At 42.3% G+C, this 26,507-nt stretch overlaps 2 protein-coding genes across 7 annotated transcripts in view; one reads left to right on the top strand and one right to left on the bottom strand.

The window, feature by feature from the left end:
* lrmda (leucine rich melanocyte differentiation associated) overlaps positions 1-15,679 on the bottom strand; it is a 694,153-nt gene extending 678,474 nt beyond the window's left edge. Inside the window, exons 1-2 of the mRNA XM_078428324.1 lie at positions 15,548-15,679; positions 234-334 (exon numbers count right to left, since the gene is read on the bottom strand). Of these exons, the coding sequence (XP_078284450.1) occupies positions 234-334; positions 15,548-15,589 (143 nt within the window). The 5' untranslated portion in view covers positions 15,590-15,679. The remainder of the gene's footprint in view (positions 1-233; positions 335-15,547) is intronic.
* A 521-nt stretch (positions 15,680-16,200) lies between these two features.
* Positions 16,201-24,799, top strand: znf503 (zinc finger protein 503). Of its 6 annotated transcripts, none has more exons than XM_078428415.1 (3): positions 16,201-16,338; positions 22,099-22,306; positions 22,682-24,799. In XM_078428415.1, exons 2-3 carry the CDS (start codon positions 22,226-22,228, stop codon positions 24,113-24,115), a joined length of 1,515 nt encoding a protein of 504 aa, XP_078284541.1. In that variant the 5' UTR covers positions 16,201-16,338; positions 22,099-22,225; the 3' UTR covers positions 24,116-24,799. The 6 variants fall into 6 exon arrangements, with proteins under 6 accessions (XP_078284541.1, XP_078284544.1, XP_078284545.1 ...); XM_078428418.1 differs by having other exon boundaries at positions 16,257-16,308; XM_078428419.1 differs by lacking the exon at positions 16,201-16,338 and adding an exon at positions 16,361-16,552.
* Positions 24,800-26,507: the final 1,708 nt, after the last annotated feature.

Genomic DNA, 26,507 nt, shown 5'->3' with positions numbered 1-26,507 from the left:
GTAAACAAACACGTTCAAATTATGATATATCGAAACAATGGAAAGATGCACATTATAGTTATCAGACTAAAAGGAAATCTTTCAAGTCTAGATGGTGCATTATAATTTAATAGAAGCTTTACTGTGGATCATGTGTCTCAAGAAATGAGATGCTCACTGCAGAATTTAAGTGCTATTACTTACATCCTTGGAGATAAAGTGCGATGATGTGCTCTTTGTGGAGAGTACCTTACCTTAGTAGATTGAAACTAAGATCTAAGCGCTTTGTGAAAAGTCCATGTTTCCTGCCAAGTTGTTCAGGGATTGCTTCACAGTCTTGACCGATGTAGGAAACCTGCACAACAGAAATATATTTCTTTTAAATATTAAACAAATTTGAAATAAGCAGATTAAATTAGCATTTAACATTACTGTACATCCAAATGCATTTTCAGCGCTATCAGAGAAATGGTGTACAAGCATGTGTATACATGCAAACATTTGGTTTAAACCAGCATCTGCAGTTCCTTCCGACACATGTATACACTTGTTATCTTTGATAACATTGAAACAAGATGGTAAAGTCTCCTACTATTAACAAGTAAGATGAGTGTGATTAAAGATTAGTGTGATTAAGATCAGTAATGAACCCATTTGCTTGTCAGTGTGGGTTCGGAGGGCTGAGGACCCTGTCTCCATCCTCTATTTTTCTGACTCTGGACTATGAAATTTCAAATGGACAGGTTAGTGAAATGAAGGAAATAAGAGCAGCAAACTTGGTTGTGGGTAGGACGGCAATATTGTGCAGTAAAATAAAGAGCTCTGCATTTACAATGAATAATTCTTCATTCAGTTTTTTAAACCACAGTAGAGAATTGGGGTGGAAAACCTTGAGGTAGACACCCATTACCTTGAGGTAAACGTCACCCATTCCTTCTCTCCTGAGATGCCGCCTGACCTGCTGAGTTACTCCAGCATTTTGTGAAGTAGGGAATTGGTGATTCAGTAAATCGCTCCGAGTTGAAGCACAGCAGGGAATGCATTGAAAACTCAGCTCAAATACATTCTGTCTCTCTATATTCACCTCCTTCAGAATCCTTTTAATATGCCTTTTGTCACGTCAAACATCTGATCTGTGACTTGGGCCCACACATTCTCCCTTCTGCTCAGAGGTGCCTCGGATTGTTACTAAACGATACTACATAGTCACGGTTCTGGCATCGTCCACAATCATAATCAAAAACACAGTCACTCCCCCACTTGGTAATACCAATCATCACTAATGTTCTTTAGAAAATAATCCACTCCAACTTCAGACGTACAGCAACATCAATGACTTTTCCATGCTTTCCGGGGCGACCCAGCAAGCCATCAGCTGCATGTAACAACCTACATTAAAACATATGATGATTGGAACTGGCATTGATTTCAGCATCAAGCTGGAATACAGCAATGTCATTTATAACTCAGTCAATCCCCCTCATGGACATTTAGGGATTGTCCACTGGACTCACAGAACTATCCCACAAAGCCACAATTTCATCCTAAATCACAATATAGACAATAGACAATAGGTGCAGGAGGAGGCCATTCGGCCCTTCGAGCCAGCACCGCCATTCAATGTGATCATGGCTGATCATTCTCAATCAGTACCCCATTCCTGCCTTCTCCCCATACCCCCTGACTCCGCTATCCTTAAGAGCTCTATCTAGCTCTCTCTTGAATGCATTCAGAGAATTGGCCTCCACTGCCTTCTGAGGCAGAGTTATATCCAGTTATACCCTCACCCAATTTCAGGCAGAGCTGTCAGAGGTGGTCATAAAGTGGTTTCCAGCAGTCCTGGTACTCCTAACACAAAGAGCAAGGAAATTCCCTTCCATTCCTTTGCTCAGCTTCCAACTCAACACTGCTCCACGTTGAACAACACTTGGAAGAAGCACTGAGAGTATCAAGGCCACAAAATGTATTCTGGACAAAGAACCCCTTCACGGGTGGCACAGTGGCGCAGCGGGAGAGTTGCTGCCTTACAGCTCTTGCAGTGCCGGAGAAGCCGGTTCAATCACAACTATGGGTGCTGTCTGCACGGAATTTGTACAGTCTCCCTGTAGTTTTCTCAGAGATCTTCAGTTTCCCCCCGCACTTCAAAGATGTACAGGTTTGTAGGTTAATTGGCTTGGGTTTGTATACTTGGTATAAGTGTAAATTGTCCCTTGTGTGTGTAGGATAGTGTTAATGTGCGGGAATCACTGGTCGGCATTGATTCGGTGGGCCGAAGGGCCTGATTCCGCGCTGTATGTCTAGACTAAACTAAAGTATGCAGAGCATCATCATAACCATCTCCACAGCACCTCCCTCAGACCCAACTCAAATGCCTCAGCTAATGTTACAACTACTTTCACCCAATTTTCGTAAGCAAAATTAACACAGCCACAAAAAAACAAGTTGAAGTTACTGAATTTAAGAAGTGAAGTTCTCCTTTTATATCATCCTGGTCAAAATAAACAAAATAATCTTTGCTCCTTAGAAAAACAACAACAAAACAGTTACCAACATTACCATTCACAGGACAAGAAACACCAATGTAAAATACATAGTCTGAATGGATTGTCAAAGTCTGAAGAAGGGTCTCGACCCGAAACATCACCGATTCCTTCTCTCCAGGGATGCTGCCTGTCCCACTGACTTACTCCAGAGAGAAAAGTAGGAGGACAGTTTCACAGAGGCAGGCACTAAAATATGTTAACATAAGAAAATAACTGCAGATGCTGGTACAAATCGAAGGTATTTATTCACAAAATGCTGGAGTAACTCAGCAGGTCAGGCAGCATCTCGGGAGAGAAGGAATGGGCGACGTTTCAGGTCGAGACCCTTCTTCAGACCGATGTCAGGGGGCGGGACAAAGGAAGGATATAGGTGGAGACAGGAAGATAGAGGGAGATCTGGGAAGGGGGAGGGGAAGAGAGGGACAGAGGAACTATCTAAAGTTGGGGAAGTCAATGTTCATACCACTGGACTTAATTCCCGGAATGGCGGGACTGTCGTATGTTGAAAGGCTGGAGCGATTGGGCTTGTATACACTGGAATTTAGAAGGATGAGGGGGGATCTTATTGAAACATATAAGATAATTAGGGGATTGGACACATTAGAGGCAGATAACATGTTCCCAATGTTGGGGGAGTCCAGAACAAGGGGCCACAGTTTGAGAATAAGGGGTAGGCCATTTAGAACGGAGATGAGGAAGAACTTTTTCAGTCAGAGGGTGGTGAAGGTGTGGAATTCTCTGCCTCAGAAGGCAGTGGAGGCCAGTTCGTTGGATGCTTTCAAGAGAGAGCTGGATAGAGCTCTTAAGGATAGCGGAGTGAGGGGGTATGGGGAGAAGGCAGGAACGGGGTACTGATTGATAGTGATCAGCCATGATCGCATTGAATGGCGGTGCTGGCTCGAAGGGCTGAATGGCCTACTCCTGCACCTATTGTCTATTGTCTATTGTCTATTGCCCCGGCGAAATATGAGGTGCTGTTCCTCCAATTTCCGGTGGGCCTCACTATGGCACTGGAGGAGGCCCATGACAGAAAGGTCAGACTGGGAATGGGAAGGGGAGTTGAAGTGCTCGGCCACCGGGAGATCAGTTTGTTTAACGCGGATCGAGCGCAGGAGTTGAGCGAAGCGATCGCCGAGCCTGCACTTGGTTTCGCCGATGTAAATAAGTTGACATCTGGAGCAGCAGATGCAATAGATGAGGTTGGAGGAGGTGCAGGTGAACCTCTGTCTCACCTGGAAAGACTGTTTGGGTCCTTGGATGGAGTTGAGGGGGGAGGTAAAGGGATAGGTGTTGCATCTCGTGCGGTTGCAGGGGAAAGTGCCCGGGGATGGGGTGGTTTGGGTAGGAAGGGACGAGTGGACCAGGGAGTTACGGAGGGAACGGTCTCTGCGGAACGCAGAGAGGGGAGGGGATGGGAAGATATGGCCAGTGGTGGGGTCCCGTTGTAGGTGACGGAAATGTTGGCGGATGATTTGTTGGATACGCTGGCTGGTGGGGTGGAAGGTGAGAACGAGAATGTGAATATGTTAACAGATCACTTGGCTCTGCTCCCTGTTGCAACTAATAACCAGCAGGAATCTTCTTTGAAGAGTGAGGGAAGAATTCCACTGCCATATAAAAATCTTTAGAGAACTTCTCCTTTAAAGAAAGAATACTATAAGACAAGTCGAGAAAGTTGAAAACTGCTTAATTAGGGGGAGAGTTTTGTCTTAAATTTAGAAATAGTAACTAATTTAATATTTGCTCAAAGATTTTGTGAAAAGTTAGCGCCGATGCTCAACAGAATGAGTTCATTATGTGGAATAATACTGTGAATTAATACTGTATCGCTGGTTTCATGCATTCCAATTCCACGTTAACAACAACTTCAGAAACTCAGATTAAAGTTATCAGCTGCAGGGTAAATCATCAAAACACCAACTTATATCAAAAGATGTGAACATACACATGCACAGTGCTTTTGTGTACTGCAGAAACAAAGCACTGGGCACAAAAACACACAGGCACTTGAGAAGCATTCAGCATTACAATCACATGATAAAGAGGAATGCTCTTTTCTTAAGAAGCGAAATGGCATATAAGGTCAATTAATTAGCAGGGTCGACTCGTTCAACAATCTGTCCTCTGTTCAATCCGATATAATTAACAGACTGGTTTGACCATGAATACAGTCAGGACCGTGTATGCCTCGATAAAGCGTGTGTCAATGAAGATGAGAACATCAGAAATTAGCAGAAAGTCATTGGGTACTATACAAATTTAAAATAGAACTGCAGCTTTGTTATCTCATCTGCAAATGACTCTGTGGTAAATACACACAGTAAACATGTAGATTCTTTATGTTGTCACACTTCTTGAAACACTAAACGAGAGTAACATAACCAGCTGGTTATCCAAATAAGAACTCTGCCTCAGTGACAATGTTTACTCCCTTTTCTCTACAGAATATATGAACGCTGAAGTAAATGCCCGATTTTCATTAGAAAGGTACAGGTGGCAGGCCCAGAGAAAGTACATACACCAATCAGCCAAAACATTATGACCCGATGAGCCAAAACATTATGACCACCTGCCTAATATGCTGTTGGTCCTCCGTATGCAGCCCCATACACAGCAGGGTGCGATGCCCTGTGTATTGTGACACATTCCTCCCATGACCACCATTAAATTCTTCTGTGACTTGTGCCACAGTAGACCTTCTGTCAGTTCGGACGAGACGGGATAGCCTTCGTTGCCCTCGCGCATCGATGAGCCTTGGGCGCCCAACACCCTGTTGCCGGTTTGTGGTTTGTCCCTCCTCAGACCACTGTCGGTCGGTACTCACCACTGCTGACCGGGAGCACCCCCACAAGCCTTGCCGTTTCAGAGATGCTCTGACCCAGTCGTCTGGCCACAACAATTTGGCCCCTTGTCAAAGTCACTCAGGTCTTTACTCCTGCCCATTTCTCCTGCATCCAACACATAAACTTCAAGAACTGACTGTTCACTTGCTGCGTAATAAATCCCACCCGTTGACAGGTGCCATTGTAACACAAGATAATCAAAGTTATTCACTTCGGCTGTCAGTGGTCATAATGTTTTGGCTGATCGGTGTATATTTCCCTCTCAACCCCATTCTCCTGCCTTCTCCCCATAACTCTGACACCCCAACTAATGAAGAATCTGTCAATCTCCAACTTAAAAATATCCATTGACTTGGCCTCCACAGCCATCTGTGGCAATGAATTCCACAGATTGACCACCCTCTGGCTAAAGAAATTCCTCATCATCTCCTTTGAGGCAGAAGCAGAGAGGTAGAATTGTACCACACAGTAAAATAAAAATTAAGTACAAGTGGCAGACAAGTTTGATTATTTGTCAATTCAATATTTGTCAGTTTGTTATTTTTGATAGTGAGAGAAAAAAACCTTGGATGAACATTATGTATTAAAGTACCTCCAAAATTTGTGCTTTCACTGTAGGTTTTCCTGAGATTCATGAAGCTAATGAACTCATTCATATCGGCATAGCAACCATGTCCCTGTGGTTCCCTCCTTTCTGCCCACCACATCCACAAATGTGGTCAGCAGCTTGCACTTGTCTAGCACAGTTCAGGACTTTGTGCTCTGCTAAAGTGTGTCAAATCTGACAGAACAGTCACTGTTGTAACTGTTGTAAATGCTGGAGTCAACTCCAGTGCAGCAAGGTGTTGTAAACAATTAAAGGTAATTAATTGTTGTTGGCACAAGGAACTGCAGATGCTGGTTTACAAAAAAAGGCAAAGTGCTGGAGTACCACATATTCTGCTTGGGTAGCTCACAACCCAACAGTATTTTGGATTATGAACATACTACAAACCTTTTTCCTTCCGTCTTTATCCTTTCCTCTGACTTCACGTTTCACTCTTCTTCTTTCCGCATCTCCTAATCTCACAGCCTTTTGTCTTTTTCCCATCTCTGTCCTTTATCCATCCATCTACCGTTCAAACCCGACTCATCTATATCCACCTACCACTTGCCTGGCTATGTCGCACCCCAATCTCTCTTCCAGCTTTCTCCCCCCTACTACAATTAGCCTGAAGAAGTGTCCCAGCCCCAAATTTGCCTATCCAGGTTCTCCAGAGACGCTGCCTGCCTCACTGAGTGACTCCAGGACTTGGTGTCTTTTAAATGTTGTTGATGTAAGATCGCAATTGGCAGGAGACGAAGAACATTCTCCAAATTATGTCATAGGGTCATAATTGTGCATGAAATGCGAGAGATGGTGCATTATTTGACCCGATATCTCCTGGAAGACTCCATTCCTCCAAACTACACAGTGGGTGCATTGGATCCACAATTTTCTAAGTCAAGAAGGTTAAAAAACTGCCAGTGAGCCAAGATTCACTACAAATTTGGCAGTCGTTTCGTTTGCTGAAGATGAATGAAGGAAAAGTGAATCATGTTGCTTTTCAAAAAGTATAACCTATGAATGTGGCCCAGTTTCTATATAATTAGTCAGCACTCAATCTCTAAACTAACCATGATATGACTACATAGTAAGGCTATCTCTGAATTAAATTCATTTGCAGTGCCTGTGTGGATTAAACACGCAATGCAAAACTATTTGGCAGATTTTCTAAAAATTGAATTTAGTTAAATGCACTGGGAAATTGCAGCATTCATATTAACTTTTGCATCTGAGAACTTAATAATAAGCATCGGCCAGAACAATATGCATTCCACTGGACAATGGTTGTTTCCCGGCCTTTGCAACGACAAGTCTCAGAAAGGACTTCCTGCAGTCTGCACGATGGTGCTATCAACCTGCTCAATGGGAAAATATTCTGAATCGATTTGGCACCTTAGAATGGACATCCATGTGATGCAAAGGGAAATCAGCAGCAGAATTATATTCTGCACATCACCAGCTGCAGGTTTCCCTCCAAGGCACATCATGACAATCCTACATTAGCACTGGGTCTAATCTGGGAATTGCCATCCCAACAGCAATGAAAGAGTACCTTCATCAGTTGAATTGTGATGTTAATATTTTGTGAACATTTGAGGGATGAAAAATAAATACTGATCGTGTCAGTGAACCCCGTGCCCAATAATAATCTTAGAGTCAGAGTCATACAGTGTGGAAACAGGTTCTTCGGCCCAACATACCCACACCAACCAACATGTCCCAACTACACTATTCCCACCTCCCCAAATCTGGTCCAATCCCTCCAAACCTGTCCTATCCATTTACCTGTCTAACTGTTTCTTAAATGTTGGGATAGTCCCTGCCTTAACTACCTCCTCTGGCAGCTTGTTCCATACACCCAACACCCTTTGTGTGAAAAAGTCACCCCTCAGATATCTATTAAATCTTTTCCCCTCCACCTTAAACCTATGTCCTCTAGTCCCTGATTCACATACTCTGGGCAAGAGACTCTGTGCATCTACCCAATCTATTCCTCTTATGACCCTATACACCTCTTGTACACCTTGTAACAAAGTAGAAAAGTGCCCCAACTATAAAATAATGTTACACATTCACAATGAAAATTATTTGATTTTCAGTGATATCCAGTCATTGTTACGTAGGAAAATAACTGCAGATGCTGGTACAAATCGAAGGTATCACAAAATGCTGGAGTAACTCAGCAGGTCAGGCAGCATCTCCGGAGAGAAGGAATGGGCGACGTTTCGGGTCGAGACCCTTCTTCGGCCTGATCAGAATGAAGAAGGGTCTCGACCCGAAACGTCACCCATTCCTTCTCTCCAGAGATGCTGCCTGACCTGCTGAGTTACTCCAGCATTTTGTGATACCTTCCATTCATTGTTAGGTGCACATATCTACTGCATTTCAAATGTGGTGAACTCAATATAAAACGTTTTGGAATACCTTGATCAATTATGCTTTTCTTTAAGCCTACTACAGTGCAGAAAGAGGCCCTTCAGCCTACCGAGTCCGTGCCGACCAGCGATCCCCACGCATTAACACTATCCTAAACACACTGGGGGCAATTTTACACATACACCAAGCCAATTAGCCTACAAACTTGAACGTCCTTGGAGTGTGGGAGGAAACCGAAGATCTCGGAGAAAACCCGCATAGGTCACGGGGAGAACGTACAAGCTCCGTACAGACAGCACCCATAGTCAGGATCGAACCCGGGTCTCCGGTGCTGTAAGCGCTATAAGGCAGCAACTCTACCGCTGTGCCACTATGCTGCTCTCAAATTATTGGTATCAAATCGGTCCGAAAACAACTCAAAGGTGCAAGAGATTGCAGATGCTGGAATCTGCAGTGAGAAAAAGCAAAGATGCTGGAGGAAATTAGTGAGTCAGGCGGCATCTTTGGTGAGAAATGGACTGTTGACATTTCAGGTCCAAACCCTTCATCTAGACTGAAAGAGCAGTGGGGAAGTAGCCAACATAAAGAAGACAGTATAAATATATTGAATTAAATCAAAACGGTAATCTGCTGTTAACCTCACAATCAAAGAGTTGGCCAATGACCATAGTGTCTGATAGACTAGAGAGAGTGGTGAAGGTTGGTTTTAGAACTCGAGGAGCACTTGTGGGAGAGTCTAGGACCAGAGCTCATCACCTCAGAATTAAAGCACATTCCTATAGGAAGGAGTTGTGGAGGAATTTATTTGATTAATCTGTGGAATTCATTGCCACAGAAGGCTGTGGAGGCCAAGTCAATAGATAGTTTTAAGGCAGAGATAGATTATTGATTAGTACAGGTGTCTGGGGTTATGAAGAGAAGGAAGGACAATGGGGTTCGGAGGGAGAGATAGATCAGGCATGATTCAATGGAGGAGTAGTCTTGATGGGCCGAATGGCCTAATTCATCTCCTATCACTTATGAATTCCCATAAAAGCCTGTGACCAATTCCTGGTAAATGGGATTAGGATACTTGATGGTTTGCATGGACCCATTTCAATGCTATATGTCTACAAAAAGGTGCTTTTATTTGGTCGGCAAATGATGCCAGTACACATATAATAGTTCATGTGTCACTATTAGCTGCTGCCATCAATCCAGTTTTTACACTTTGTCGAGGTGCCAAATGACCGTATTGGCACATACTGTCAGGAAAAAAACAAGGACTAGTTTTTTAAAAAACTAATTCTAACTTTGAAAATTCTTTCTATTTTACCATTCCAAGTGAATTTGGGTGCCCATTTGTGGTTTGGAATCATAAACGTTTTCAAACAAACACCAAATAACTTTCTTGAAACAATACACTTTAAAGTTCCACATAAATGTAAAGTTTTGTTTGGTATTTTAAAAGGAATATAAAACAAGTTTGAGATTATATATCCAACTTTCAAACCTATTTATCCCCATCATAAAATTGAAAGATGCCCTTCCGTTAAAAGGTCTTTTGAATAAAATTGGAGAAATGAATCATCAAACACAGAGTAGTGTTTCTCATTTGATTTGACCAATGTTATGGAACAGTAAAATGGCTCCAATTACTCAATTAGATTTTTTTACATCAGACTAACATACATAATGGTATTTTACATAAAAACTGATTGTCAAAGTGTTTCATTTGTTCCAGTTAAATGTACGAAAAAAGAAACCGATGCTGGGGACTCAAAATAAAAATAGGAAATGCTGGAAAAATGCAGGTAAAGCAGCATCTGTGGAAAGAGAAGCAGTCAACATTTTGGGACTGAGGCCCTTCATCAAAATACTTCTTTTATATCTAAAAGAGGTTCATTAAAATGTCCTAAACATCCCAAATCCAAATCACTATTATAACTCAACAGTTTGAATATCTTCGAAGATAGAAATTACAAAAAGGTACACCTTGCCCAATTACAACCAAAGTTTCTGGCACTTGTGCACAAAGTCCTGAGATAGTCATCTTTTCTCACAGGCTTTCACTGTTCCAAAGAGTGATAGTGCCGAGTATGCTGATTGACATGATTAAGAGTTATCTTTGATACTCAGTGGGCACTCCAACTCATCATGGTCAAAGTTGGATGTGACATTAACACATATCTGCAATATACACAAAATGCTAGAATAACTCAGCGGGACAGGCAGCATCTCTGGAGAGGAGGAATGGGACCTTTCGGATCGAGACCCTTCTTCAGACCGCCCGGAACGTCACCCATTCCTTCTCTCCAGAGATGCTGCCTGTCCTGCTGAGTTACTCCAGCATTTTATGTCTATCTTCGATTTAAACCAGCATTTGCAGTTCTTTTCCACACCATTAACACATATCTGTACCTTGAAGGTCCCTTTATTAGGAAATCAACTTGTCCTTCTAACACATCAATGAACACTTCAAAAACTGGTCACGATGGCACCATGAAACAATTTTTTTTAAAGTAGAATTTAATCATATTTCCTGATAGGCTTGATCTAAGGGATATCCCACGATAATATAAATTGGAAAAAGAATGATTTTCCACGTGTATGTTGATCTCTCCCACCATCGACTACCAGAGTGGGAAGGTTAGGTTGTCACCAGTGATCAGAAACTCTACTGGAAATACCACAGGAGATATACTGGGTATCCTATGGTGAGTAACTGACTGATAACCCAAAGCCTTCCCATCCTCCACAAGACACAAACTGGGAATATGACCTGGAAGCTCAACATCCTCCTACCTGGAAGCTCAACACCAATTCAAAACAGAGATACAAGGAACTGCAGATGCTGAATCTTAAGCAAAGCACCAAATGCTGAAATAACACAGATTGGAGGGAATGGGTAGGTGGTGTTTTGGGTTGGGACTCTTCTTCAGACTCTGACAAAGAGTCCCGACCCAAAACTTTGCCTGCCTGTTCCCTCCACTGGTGCTGCCTGACCCACTTTGTGTTTTGACAAATTCAAAACTATCTGTTTCATTGACATCTTATTTAACATCCAAAACATTCATCCCCTCCACCACCAGTGAATAGTGTTACAATGTGCCACCTACAAAATGCATTGCAATGACTTGCCTGGGCTAGTCAAACAGTAGGCCCCAAACCCGTGACCTCTACCACCATGAACAAGGCCTGCAGGTGCATGGAAACACCATGGCTGCAGGTTTCCCTCGTACAGCATTGAAAATATGGGTCTACGATCTAAAATTCCTTCCCAATGGTATTGTTGGTGTTGGGGCATGTGAAGGACTGCAGCCCACCACCTTCTCAAGGGCATTTCAAGGTTGGCAATGAATGGCAGCCTTACCCAGAATGTCCTCATCTCACCAAAAAGTGTTTCCAGCTCTCACTCATTACCACATCCCTTGAAGGTATCACAAAATGCCTGAGTAAGTTCTCCACCACATCCCTTGACATCTGTTTGCTATAAATTAATCAATATCACTGACTTCTAGAACTGTATGCGCAATTAAATATCAGCAAACAATATGTTTGGATTTCACAATAAGCCATCGAATCCATCCCTCTCCATGGCCAAAGTGTATTAGTTGCAAATTTCCAGTCTGCCTCAGGCTTCCTGCCAGTTCATGCCATGTTACTCTCTCTCATGAGGGCAGCACAGTGGTGCAGCTGGTAGAGCTGCTGCCTCACAGCACCAGAGGCCTGGGTTACATCCTGATCCTGTGTGGAGTTTGTACATTCTCTCTGCGTGTCTCACGGGTTTCCTCCCACATCCCAAAAGCATGTGAGTTTGTCCCTAACGTGTAGAAAGTGGATGAGAAAATATGGGATGATATCAAACTAGTGTGAACAGGTGATTGATGGTTGGCATGGAGTTGATGGGCCAAAGAGCCCATTTCTATACTGTATCTCTGAACTAAACAAGTAGACAGAAGGTAAAGGTGGTGTATGGTATGCTTGCCTTCATTGGCTGGGCATCGAGTACAAAAGTCAGGAAGACATGTTGCAGCTTGATAGGACTTTGGTTAGGTTGCATTTCATAATCATAATCATAATAGTACTTTATTAGCCAAGTATGTTTTGCAAGATACGAGGAATTTGATTTGCCATACAGTCATACCTATAAAGAGCAACAAGACACCTAAATAAATTTTTAACATGAACATCAACACAGTGACTCCCTACATTCCTCACTGTGATGGAAGGCCAAAAAAGTTCAATCTTCTTCCCTTCTTTATTCTCCCGCGGTCGGGGCACACGAAACTTCCGTTGTCAGGGCGATCTTGGCTCCCGCAGCCAGCAGTCGAGCCCACCATGTTGGGGCGATCAAGCTCCCGTATCGGGGGGGGGTTCTCAGCTCCCCCTGTGCCGGGCAATCAGACCCCGGGTTGGGACTGGTCGAACCTTCTGCAACTTTGGAGCTTCCCAACATCAGTCTCTTCCCGAGACTGCGAGCTCCTCGATGTTGAAATCCACAGGCAGCTTTTGGAGCGTCGATCCTATGCAAGGTATCACAAGCTCTGATGGTAAGTCCACTGCCCCACGGTGAGGCTCAAAGTCAGTCTCGAGCAAGGCCGCCAGCTCCATGAAGTTAGGCCGCAGAGCGACCGGAGGTACGATCCGGAAAACAATCGCATCTCCGGCAAGGTAAGAGATTGAAAAACGTTTCCCCATCCCCCACATAAAACAAACCAGAGAACATTTGGTATAATGTGTGAACTCAATTGCCTGACCTTAATACCAATATCTCATGTGCTTACATGTCAAAGATTCTGTTTGGTAACGTTCTTGTTCGTGTAATGCCTTGGAAGATTGTGCTATCTAGAGGGCTCACATTGCACGAGGGCACTATTCCAACAAACAAAATGGTCTTTTTCATGGGCTGCACTACCTATTAGGTCTTATGATGCCTTTTAATGGGTGACTCTTCAGTCAGAGAGTTGTGAATCTGTGGAATTCTCTGCCTCAGAAGGCAGTGGAGGCCAATTCTCTGAATGCATTCAAGAGAGAGCTAGATAGAGCTCTTAAGGATAGCGGAGTCAGGGGGTATGGGGAGAAGGCAGGAACAGGGTACTGATTGAGAATGATTAGCCATGATCACATTGAATGGCGGTGCTGGCTCGATGGGCCGAATGGCCTACTCCTGCACCTAATGTCTATTGTCTATTGACTCTGCCAAAGTATTCAAGATTATTCAAAACATCAATGAATTTACTAAAATTAATTGACACCGAGGTCAGAGGTTCATCCAAAGTGCTACCAGTCTCCACAGGGTAGAAACCATGGCAACAGTAGACTCCAAGGGTGTAGGGATGAGAGACGCCCAGAGCCAATCTCTCATTTTCTCACTTGGAAACATTGTTTGTTCATGCCCTTCACCAATACAAATAGTTGAAAAAAAAGTCAATCTTTAGGGATTAAGACCACTTCCCAAGATTTGACCAAGGCCACCATATTTGTGGGTAACCTCACAGATCGCATCAGGCTGTGATTTGAAGCACAAGAAACAGGTCTATCAGTGCGACGCCTCCAGTCTGATATAAAGTTAATGCCTTGGACTTTAACAACACCTCATATTTCGCTTGGGCAGCTTATACCCCAGAGGTATGAATATTGCCTTCTTTAACTTCAAGTAACCCTTGCTTTCCCTCTCTCCCCATCCCTCCCCCTTCCCAGTTCTCCAACCAGTCTAACTGTCCCTCGGGAAAAAGGTCTGAAGAAGGGTCTCAACCCGAAACGTCACCCATTCCTTCTCTCCATAGATGCTGCCTGTCCCACTGAGTTACTCCAGCATGTTGGGTCTATCTTCTACTAGCATCTATCTTGATAGCATCTATCTTGTACTAGCATCTGCAGTTCCTTCCTACACAAGTTTAATGCCTTGGGCAGACTTGAGCCCCACAATGAAACTTCAAACAAAGACTCAATCTGTTGCCTACCTGTTTTAAATCACAATCACTTGCAAAAAAACGAATTGAGATTTTATCAAAGCCCAAAATATTTTTCAGAACCAAACCCTGAAATAGAGATTTACAATCTGTCAATGGCAATAAATGTGTCTCATTTCTTGCTGAATGATTAGAAAAATCCATTTTGGCCAGCAAATATAAGTGTTTAATTGAATGTACAAGCGGATCGCAATTGGAAAGCATAGCCAATTCTGTCAATAAAGCTTAGACAATTATGGTGGCGTACCAAAGTCACCACTATTTCCAATAGTTATATAGAGTAACTATCTGTTTGTTGGTCTCTGGTCATTACTGGCAATATTACATTTACTGTTCTGTATGAAAGGGAACCAGGTGAAACTTTCATTTGAAGCAAGCTATTGATGGTTTTGCAAAAATAAGCTTTGAAAAGTCAAAGGAAAGCTATTAGAAGTTCCTGAATTTATGATAAGCGAGTGTGCAGACAATAATGGGCACAGGTGAAGCACATTAAGATAAGTCACAGCTTTCCTAACCTAATCTAACTTTGCAACATTCTTTGGTGTTATCTCTCCTAAGCCAACTCTCCTGCTGAAGTTATTAACAGGAGTGTTTTAAGTGGAATTTCACCCACTGTAGATGGGACACTCACCTTCCTGAATTCTTGTCTTATTTTCTTTCCAACATCCATCCTTTCCTTAGATGATGTGCGAGCCTCATCCACCATTCAAGAAAACCCATTCTAGCCCTCAATTGATGTGCAGTGAGACCGTCAATTGCAACTTTTTAATCTCGACCTTCAATCTTCCGCTACTTTGCTATATTTGAAAATACTCCCTACTATGTCAGTAACACTCTCGTCTTCTGCAAATACTGTATTCACTTAAATTAACGGCTTCCGTCTAATTATAAGCAAAAGGATTGGCAAGAGGAAAATATATATGTAAAAGCAAATTTGATGAACAGTCAATTTACGTATTAATCCTCTCAAAATAATTAGGTGAAAGCGCTAATCCACAATTTTTGGTATTATTTACGTTAATTTATTTTTTTTAAGACATTTTTTTTCAAATGACCAAGATGTGTGTAAGGTTAAGTGGCCAGTCAGTTGACATCAAAGTGGTTAAAAGCCCCGGAAAAAAAAGTCGTAACCTGCAAAATATAACTAACGAACATAAAACAATGAAATAAACCGTGTACCTAACAAGTGAACTAGTTGTTTCAAAGGCAGACTTCTTCTTTTGTTCTGTGTAAATAAAGGCAAGTGTTTAAATACTTTGCACTTACTTGAGTTCCATCAACAACGATCCCTACATCGTTGCTCGCCATTTATATTACCAGAAAAAGACTGAGAATGCCGTTGTTTGTTTTTATTTTTACGGCTTTGCAAGCTGCCAGCTGCAGCTCTGTATTTTTTTATGCAAGGTTTGTTTGGAAGTGCCGCCGTAACGGAGCAATGACCTGCATATGGAAATGCACAAGAGAGCTACACTTCCGCACTCTTGTCAGCTGAGTCGGAGCGGAAGTCAGTGTCCTAAACGTCGAAAAGGAGGAGCAAAATGACTTAAAAAGCAAAGCTTTCTGAATTGCACTACATGCAATTATGGTGCAGATTATTCCCCCACTCCACCCCCAAAATAAAAACAATGCAGGGGAAGTTGGTTTGACCTTGGGGGATACTTTATTTTGCAAATGCCCCATGCAACCCTGAACCCCAATTGCCACTTCACTCACTCACTCATTCACTCCCAGGCCCTGATCAAGCGACACGAGACAAGGCATGCATTGCCTCTACTGCATTTATTCGCATCTCACCAACCAGTCGGACTAATTTATCTTTTGTGCCGCTCATGTTGGAGCCGTGCAGGCAGTAGTGTAGACTGAACCATCAAAGCTAGTTTCCACCCCCCACCACCATCCCCCCCCCCCCCCTCCCCTCCCACTGGGGAGAAAAGGAAAACTTCCCTTCCCGCCCCGAAAGCGCAGCGCATGCGGAAGTCTGGCACTGCAGAACACTGACTCAATCTCACATCCTACTAACTACTAATGTAAGCCGGCCACACTGATATTTCACATAAGTAAGTTTTGATGCATGGAGTCTACTTTTCATTGATCCGGCCGTTCGCTGCCAAGTGATTGTTTTGTTTATAGAAATTAACACCAAATTCCTTCTGTGTCGGGTTGTACGGAGATATACAGTAACGACAGTGATGTCTTTGTCACAGAGCGAATGTGTGCATTTCAGAGTAGAATCGACCTTTAAATTGTTTGCGTTCGACTATTAATAATCAGGTATGGATTTTGATATTTATCCGCGTGCCTGAAATTGTGTCAGCGTGCTTTGGTGTGGGTTGTTACTGTAAGCGCTCGCTTCTTCACGGTGCTGTTATGGGGGCGAGCGGATTTATTGATATAACGATGAGTTGTTTCGGAAACTATGTTAGTTTTCCGGGGGAACCCCCCACCCCCCCATCTCCTCTTGCAATTAGATGATCCTCCCAATCGATGTGCTGGCTGGATCTCGACTTGCACATTTTGTGTCATTTTTTAATAATTTTATGTTTCAGCTGTTCACCGGCGAAGCCCCTCTGCTGTGAAACAAAATAACTTTCCAGCTAAAATAACGTCGATTGTTAAATTGCAATTTTTAGAGAAAAAAAAATCCCGTTCGACCAACATCAGATATCCTAACTAGCTCTTGTTTCCAGCAATAATTATATTTGCATGCGATGAGTGATTCATAAAAATGTCAGACTATAAAATATAGGCACGTACTTCAAACTTTCTATTTAAAAATCATGAATTATAGCCACGAAAAATGTGTTCCCATTTAGGGTAATACGAAGTATTTGCTGTCTTGTACTGAGACCCATCTGTCATCTAGACAATAAAGAAAGCCGCTGTTACTTTTTCCCTGACGTTGGAAATTTATGGGCGCCCTACACTGGCCTAATAACTCAAGCATTGTGTCAACGTTTGACAGGCTTGCAGAAAAACAGCAACCCTGTTATCAATCAAACAACCCTTTGCATATTTTTAGCTGCGCTCTGATCTTCAAGACACGTTTATGTATGAATTATATCATTATGAATCATTCCACAGATTTACTGTAAGGCGGGACGTGATCTATCACGTCTTTCAAATCAACAAAAGGAAGAGAGATTTTTACAGTTTTCGCCATTTTAGAGTGCTTGACACTTGTGGAATTTTACACTGGAATAAATATCTTTTATAACAAATCTCTTGCGTGCATGTCGCTGTAAAATCCGCACTTTTCCCCCCATTTTAAAGCCGTTTTGTAGATTGTATCTACTCTTTTTTTTAGAGAAGAAAATTATCCTTAAGCTGCCTTTCCTCAAAGTAACTATTTTGATATATCGGTAAAATCGCGCCCTGACTTTCTGGACTGAGTTTCTCTTTTGAGTTTTCATTTGTAGTAGCAAAGATATACTTCTACCTCAAAACATTGTTGCTCTCGCTCTCTCGAAGGAAGAGTTCGGATTTGGTTAGCATTTGTTATTGTTTCTTTAATATTGTTACCATCCTTTAAAAAAATATAAAAGCTCAGTTAAGAATGGACGAATAGAATAACTTCAAAAAACTAATTTCTAAAAGTCAACGCGTAAATCTTCATCATCCAAACACCATTATTCCAAATGGTTAGTATTTAACATTCGCCGCAATTTCATGACATCAAATATAGTTTCAATATATCTTAACTAAACTAACTACATAATAATCTTTTAAGGCCAATTTAAAATTTGTTTTAAAATGACAATGCTCCAATTATTTGGTTTTCTGGACCATTGAGATTGAAACGGGATAAAGAAAGCACACTTCTCTAAATGTGTGATCATCTATAAAAGTATAACTTCGTGCAATAAGTTCTGATTCAAGAAGTCAGCACAACCCAAATAGAATCTCCTGGGATACGAGTTTTTCATGATGATAAATACAAACATCGCCGCCATTGAAAGATATACTAGTTTCCAGTGGTCCACGACCAATTTTTCTATTAACCGAAGTAACTAAAATGATGCCCTCATTTTTAATTATTTTAATAGACTGGAATTAAATCGCAAGTCTGAAAGTAAAATCAAATCTTTCATTAATACCTGTAACTTTAAAACTCTCCCCAGCATTAAACCGGCCCTTGATCTTACAGGGTAAACTGCGATATCTTCACTTTCTAAAGTGTTTTTAACAGTGCTTCGGCACACGAGAATAGACGCAATATTTTACAAGAATTAGCAACGAAAAGTAAAGGCCAATGAAATATTTATGTGTTTGGTGGTTCTAAATCGTGCATGGATTTCCCCACTTTGCGCGCACCTGATCTGACATAATTTCGGCTGAATTAACTCTGGAATGGGTAGCAATTGGAGGGTCCCGAACCGCGTGTGTAATTTTAAAGATTTCTTTAGATTTATTAGATGCCGCCACAGAGCGAAAACTGCGTTGTCGGCAGCGCATCAAATACAATGATGCGAACGAGAAACAAAGAGAATATCAGCCGTCCATTCCAAATATTACCCATGGAGTTATGGAATCTTAATGCTGAAGCGGTTTTCCTCATAGCTTTCTTGAGAAAATAATATTGATTAGTAATGACGGAACATGCTCTAAACTAGTCGTAGATGATGGGATACTTCGTGTTATTTGGCTGTCGGTGGCCCTGCGTCCCAATGTTGTTGAATCTATTTAAAAGAAAGCGACGCGTTTAACAGCAACTTGCCTTCCGCCGCTGTGTTTAAGATAAGCGGCTCGTCCTGTTGCTTTTAAACCAATTTCGTTCCAATCCGCTTTCTGTTGAAATCCATCCCTGGATTTACAAGATCTGACCTGACCTGTCAAGCGGATTATCATACAGAGAGATTAATAGGGTAGGCGGGTTGCAATAATAATCGTTTTGTTTGATGTGACAAGTTTGATAGGCGTTGATTTACTTACAAACTGATAGGCTTTTAATTGAGCGCCTCCATCCAAGTTGGATGAAAGGAAGCCGCGGCATTTTGTGTCTGAAAAGCTGCCCAATTGCCCGGGAGTCTGAATACTTATTAGCCGGGTACGTGAACGGTCAAATACTTCTTTTTGAATGTATTACTTTTTTTTCCCAAATGATAAATCTCTTACATTGTGCGCAAATCGAATTATGTTGACATGTCAACCAGTGACTTAGAAGTGGGAAAAGTTGAGTATCTTGATAATGGCTTAAGTTTCTAATTGAATTAACCTAGTTCCTGGAACCGTATTCTCCTGTTTTTGTAAAGTCTTTTTTTCCGGATGAATTTTTTACTCTTTTTAGACGCCATGAAAACTGGTCATTTGTGTTGCTTTTGACCAAATCGCGTTGATCCAACCTGCGATTTGTTTTGATAAACAAAATAACTTGGACACAAAGGTGGTGTTCTTGTGAAAGGGAAATTGAGACTGTTTAGTTCTTTTCAGATTTCTGCATTTTTAGAAAAGGACGGCGGAATACGAGACACAAATCTGTTGCTTCCTAATATTACATTATTTTCTGTCAAACTTGAATAGAGGTGAACAAATGTCCCAGCGCTCTATCTCTCGAAAGTGTAAATTTATGTGTGTCTGTGTGTGACTGTGTGTTGAATGTTTTAATTGGATTTGTTTGCCCCCTCGTCCTCTGGCTACACTTAAAACCCCCAAACAACCGAACCACACTGTGCCCCGAGTCTCTCCTCCGCCCTGAAGTGAACAAATCTCCAAAAAGTCTTCCCACAGTCGACTCCACCTAAAGCAATTAATCTTTTAGTTTTTCTCACCGGGAGGCAGGACAAATACAACAAGAACAGATAGTCGTCTCTATGGTATAGTAAGGAAAACAGCTGTTCCAAGCAGTTAATGCAAATGAACACAAATGAAAGTACTGCGTTTCAATGTTTACTGCACTTCATCCATCAACCTGACGAGCCATTAAAAAGAAAGAACTGTTCTGTGCGGATCGAATTTACTCCACCACTTGGGAACCGTTCAGTTCTCTCCCAACACCATTACACACCTGGATAAATTTGTGCTTCCTTCGCTACATTATTTAAGTAAAATACTTAACAAGAACCCTCTTTATAATAGGATTAAGTAGCAATATCATTTCCATTTCACTCGCTCAGACTTTGCAAATCTGATTCGCAAAAACCTTTACATTTTTGAAATATATATTACCCAAAAGAGGATTATTTATTGCGGTAATATATTTGTAAGAAAAAGCACAATTTCATTCGGAGAAGCCATTAGTCAAATTTAGTCGCGCATTCAGTAACTACAGTGTATTGGCGTAACAAATATCTACATTTCCGTTGTACATGCTGAAATTAGACTGCCTCAGTTTTCGGTTTGTGAAATGTTGACATTGTTTGTCGGTATTGTTTGACATTGTTTAAAGTGGTGTTATTTATCGAGAAGGTGATTTGCGTTAGGTTGAATCCGGATAGATAGTCCATCTCAGAAATTGGCAACGACCCCCAGCACTTCCCGTGTTCTTCGCTTGTCAAACGTGTTTTTATCTTCAAGTGACCTTTTGTTAATGTTGTAGATTGTGTGGGCCACCATGTCGAGGCCGGAAACAAAAGCAAAGATTGATTAGCACATACATTTGCCAGTGAAAAGAAGACAACATCAAACAGAAGTCAAAATCTTAACAACCGCCTATCCCCTTTTAAAATTAAAGAGCGACATTATAGACAAAAAAAAAGTTTGGCTTCTGCGAGGTCCTTAAAGATAGATTTTGCAGCTAAATCGCTAACTCGATTTGGTTTTTTTTAAAGCAGTAGTTTGTGTGGGGAAAGCAGTGCGATAGTTGTGCGTGTGATATGAACCTTTTAAAGCAGTGACTTTGATCAGACCGATCATTTGTTCTAGCTGTCAGGTTTAACATGTCAAGACTTTCAACGTGTCAATCTTAATCTTTTTCAAACACCGGTACGTGTGACCGTCGGATTGACTGATCGGTGATACGATCTCAATAATGCCATTTTCTTTGTAATCTGCCGCAACGACCGAAGTGAGATTTCTCAATTTAAGATTTTTTAAAAAAACATATATATATATACATCATTTTTCAATAAGTAAGAAATATTCAACGGGGGAGTAAGCCATTAGCGACTGAAGTGAAGGTGTATAATTCGTTCAAGCGAATTGAAGTGCGGTCTACTGCGCCCGCCTTTGTTCGCATACAAATTGAGTTTACTCTGAGAACGATTTATTTCCCTAAATTGAATGGCTCTTTTCAAAAGCCGTCCTTTTTCAAGTCACACCAGGCTTGTAATCAGCAACAAAAGCTGACATAAATCAAGGCAGATTGACAGGGCTGACAAATAACTGATTGATTGCGGTTGAGGGAATTGACAGTTGGAAGGGTGGGGGTATTGAAATGTAAGCATGTGACATTGAGATCCTTCTCCGGATTGGACTGGGATCGTCACATGCTGGACGTCTAAAATGTTACCTTCACACAATAACCAACACACACACACACACACACACACATCCGCACACACAAAAAGTTAACATCATATCCCCGTGACCCTCCAATCACCTCGGGGTTTGGTGTTCATTGTGTGATTTGATTGGAAGGCGGCAAAGGGTTTAATCTCAAAGTAATTCGATGTTTGAAGTGTTGACGTCCAGATTGTGTGTTGCATGTTGTGTGTGGCTGAGCGGCGGTGCTGCCTCGCTGATGAGCGCCGGGGAGGATTTGGGCAGGGTCTCCCATTCCGTGAGTGAAAGCTACCACCGACGCGTCGTCGAGCGACACAGTCCCTCTCGGAGTGCTGGCTCATTTAGGTCATGATTACATCGCCTTCCATCTCTATCCACAGAATTACAGCGAGTGAAATCAGCAATAACAGCGGCCGAGGAAACACTAGTAGCAAACCTTTCTACCACTCCGTCCCTCCCTCTGACCCTCAAAGGCAAGCTAATCGTCTTCCTATCAAGGTCTTGAAAATGCTTACGGCTCGCACCGGACACATTTTGCATCCCGAATACTTACAGCCGTTGCCATCTACGCCCGTAAGTCCCATCGAGGTACGTTAGTTATGTCTTTGCCATTCTTTCCGCTTGCGCACGGGTTTTTCTGGTCTAATCTCTAGATGTGATACTAGCGTGGAAACACGAGACTCGATAGATTCCCAACGTACAATAAATACCTTCTCACCGATGTGCGCCTCGTACAACGCGGCACTCAATTCGTAACATCTGCTGGGGTGGGGGGGAGAGAAATGCCCCACCAAGTTACTGTAATCATAGCTGATATTAAAATATTAGTTAGTGTGCATTGTTGTTCTCTATCGAGATTTTAACCATTGAATTATCAACTCGGAAGGCGGGAGGTTGGGGAATATGTTTACGTCAGCCGGGAGTATTGTTTCATTATTTTTTATGTGTTTAATTTTCTTGTAGCTCGATGCGAAAAAGAGTCCGTTGGCACTTTTGGCTCAAACATGCTCTCAGATCGGGAAACCAGACCCCCCTCCGTCCTCCAAGCTCACGTCTGTGACTTCCAACGGGACTAGCGACAAAGACTCTGGAAAATCCGCCCCGTTGAAACTTAGTGACATTGGCGCGGAAGACAAGTCGAGTTTTAAGCCGTACTCGAAGCACACGGAGAAGAAGGAGTCCAGCTCGTCAGGCGGGTCTGGGGAGAAGTCTGGTTTCCGTGTGCCGAGCGCCACCTGTCAACCGTTTACTCCAAGGACAGGCAGCCCTAACTCAAGTACCTCCTCGCCCATGCCCTCCGACGGCAAAGGCAGCGACAGCCAGGAGAAGAAAGACATCGACTCCGTGAAGAACAGCTCCAGCGACAACGGCGCGTCCACCAACCTTAGCCACAGCAGGATTAACGTCAACTGCGCTGGAATAAACGTGGAGGTGAATCAACACCAGGAGACTTCGGTTTCGAAGCCCATTATTTCGGAGACATCTGCTCTGGGCTCTGGACTTATTGCCCCTGTTTCGCCCTACAAACCCGGGCAGACAGTCTTCCCGTTGCCCCCGGCAAGCATGGCCTATCCAGGAACACTCGGTGCCTACGCCGGCTACCCGCACCAGTTTGTACCGCATGGCGTCAGCTTGGACCACAAGTCCAGCCTGGTCAGTTCTCTGGGCTGTGGTCTCTCCGGCAAGCACGCCGGCTCCAGCCCACTAGCCGGTGCCTCTCCACCCTCCATGATGACGGCCAGTCTGTGCAGAGATCCCTACTGTCTGAGTTACCACTGCGCTGCCCACCTTGCCGGGGCAGCTAGCAACTCCTGCACACACGACCCCACCGCTCTGAAGGCTGGATACCCCCTGGTTTATCCCTCTCACCCTCTACATGCCGTGCACACTACAATGGCCAGCAACGCTGGCACGCCGACCCTGGCCGGACACCATTTGTACCCTTATGGATTCATGCTACCTAATGACCCCCAGCCGCACATCTGCAACTGGGTCTCGGCCAATGGACCATGCGACAAGAGATTTTGCTCCTCAGACGAACTGCTCAACCACTTGCGGACGCACACTGCTTTCTCCGGGACTGAGAAACTCATGGCCGGCTACCCCAGCTCGTCTCTGGGCAGTGCGGCGGCGGCGGCGGCTGCAGCGGCCGTGGCTTGTCACATGCACCTCCCGCCTACAGGGGCGCCAGGGAGCCCCGGAGGTCTCACGTTAAGGAGCCCCCACGCTTTAGGACTCACCAGCAGGTATCACCCGTATACCAAGAGCCCACTGCCGACCCATGGAGCCCCAGGGCCGCTCACTACTCTACCCGTGCCGGCAACAGGACACTATTACTCCCCATACGCACTCTACGGCCAGAGATTAACAACAGCCTCAGCATTGGGCTACCAGTGAACATAGACACTTTGAGAGCTGCAATGTGCATTGATTGCAAAGAAGGCTTATGTGGGTCCAATTTCAAAACAGTCAGGAAAAAAAAAGTTTTTTTTTAATACAAAATGTTGACCTAGTTTTCTTCTGTTTAAATAATACAATCTGATTTCTTTTTTCTTTCGTGAAGCCAGTCATCTCAAAGGTGAACCGATTAGTGCACACGTAGATATTTCACCCTGTGGCATTGTTTTTGAAAATTAGGATATGTAAATAGTTTTCTTGAAAGTTTTGAAATACAATCCAGGTAGTCGCACACAAAGCAAATTGCAGTTTATGGGTCATTCTATGGTGTTCATTAATGGACGGGTTCCGTGAACGCTGTATTTATTTATGTTAGCTTCAAGCGGGGGAAAACATAACAAAGTGCATTACTTAACAAAAAAAAACTGATAGGTAACGTGGAACACAATGTAGAAAAAAATAGGGGTTTTCCTAAGTTTCTTTTGAATTGCTATGATTGTATTGTACGTTCTTATTTAATGTCTCTTGGGGGGAAAAAAAGAATTTACATGCATGTTTGTTACTAAATTCCAACTTGTCATTATAATTTCAAATTACAATTATTTTTAAGGTGTACCATGGAAAGAAAATTGGTATTTTTTGTATGTATTCTGGAAATAAGAAGCAGTGCTATTCAAAAATATGACCGTCTTATTTTGTTATTAAATGAATACTTGATTACAAATTGTAACTTCGGTTCGCATTATATAGGTTTCCAAATATGGTTCTGGTATTGAAAATAATTTTTCCCCATTTTTATAATCAGCGTTTTTTAAACGTTTTCCGTTTCCAACTGAGTTCATATCATCAGTTGAGAACGCAAATATATCTTTAAGAAATATTAAATATAAATGTAATTTCTTTCATTTATTTTACACAATTGTTTGGCATCAACCCGTGGTATTTTTTTAACGGGCAGATATTTCTGCAAAAGTCTGAATTCATCACACTCATCACTAACGAAGCAAGGCACACAAACCTGTCGCCAGTTCGATAAAACTGATTATACTTTTAACCATCGAAATACAAATTGGCCCGCTCTTTAAATTCGGCTTTGTCAACGTGCATTAAACAATTTAGTGCCACTGCGCACATATATAAAACATAAGACCACATTGCCATTGAAACAATGTGCCAGATGTTTAAAAGAGGCTCAATATCTGGAAGTGATCAACCTGCCTACTTTTGCAAGAACCCCCTGTTTTCCGCAGGAGTTGCAAACGGTCTTCTCTTCCTTGCGCCTCAGTTGACACCATAGAACATGAGTCTTCTCATCAATCTGATGCAAAATAATCCGATGCGAGGAGGAACAAAGTCACCCCCGTCCCAAATTTGGAGATTCATTAAATCCAAATCAATTGCAAAAAAAAGGTGGACTTCGCTTTAAATTACAGCTTTCCTTCATCCCAACTCCCGTTGGTTTCAACATGAGAAACACTCTACTGGACAAGCGTGTAAAAGGGAATAGCTTAACAGCTTAAAAGAAAATCCGCGTTCACCAGTTGACTAAAACCAGCTGATTCCACCCACAAAAAAAATCTAAATGTTAAATAAATAGCAGTCCTGGTTTTATTACAAGATGCTCTAGTGGTTGCTTTTAAATATATTTAAAATCAAGTCTGTTTCAGGGAAATATACTCCGAGACAATATAGATTCTTACAAAATAACGAAAACCCAAGCAAACCCGGAGTTATAAATAACAAATGAAAATCCTCCGATTGGTGTCTAATAATGTTTCAAGTATTTTTTAGTCAAGTGTGAATGCTCACTATTTTAACATTCCTTCAAGATAATAACATTACTTATAAATAACAGCAATTTATACCTGCGGTATTGGGCGCGTGTCCAAATAATCTATTCTGGAAACTAAAGTGAATCAAAGGGATGTTGTCGCGACGAACATATAAATTATTCTTATATGTATTATTCTTATACATTAATCGATACAAAACTTGTTTTAATAACTTTTAACTCCCGCTGCTAATTTTCCAATGGACAAGAAAGCAGGTTTTAGCAAGTCGTAGGATCCACGATGCGAAATAGTGTATTTCATATTTTTTTAAAGTGTTGATTGGACACTTTATCGCACTATTTTCAAATAGTTATTGTTCTATACCTCGTCGGCGCTGTTCCTTTTTTCGTCCCTGCCGTTTTGTGCCTTAGTGAAAATAAATGGTACCGACCCTCACGTTTTATAAATATCTAACGCAGTGTAATCATGGTGAGGGAAAGTAATGTTAAAAACAGCGAAACATGGGTTGTCTAATTAAGCAAACGAAGAGGGTTTTTCCTTCTGATGTTTACGTTCTCTATTGCTCAGAATGCTTAAGGTTGCACCAGATTAAGACCTTA

Source organism: Rhinoraja longicauda, chromosome 35 (assembly GCF_053455715.1).
Source record: "Rhinoraja longicauda isolate Sanriku21f chromosome 35, sRhiLon1.1, whole genome shotgun sequence".
NCBI lineage: Eukaryota > Metazoa > Chordata > Chondrichthyes > Rajiformes > Arhynchobatidae > Rhinoraja > Rhinoraja longicauda.
The sequence above is the reverse complement of the archived record's forward strand: the minus strand, read 5'-3'. Positions and strand labels throughout refer to the sequence as shown.

Coding starts and splice junctions, on each gene's coding strand:
- znf503 (XM_078428414.1), top strand. CDS start 22,067: ATGATTACATCGCCTTCCATCTCTATCCACAGAATTACAGCGAGTGAA. Junction 22,307..22,681: donor CGCCCGTAAGTCCCATCGAG/GTACGTTAGTTA, acceptor ATTTTCTTGTAG/CTCGATGCGAAAAAGAGTCC.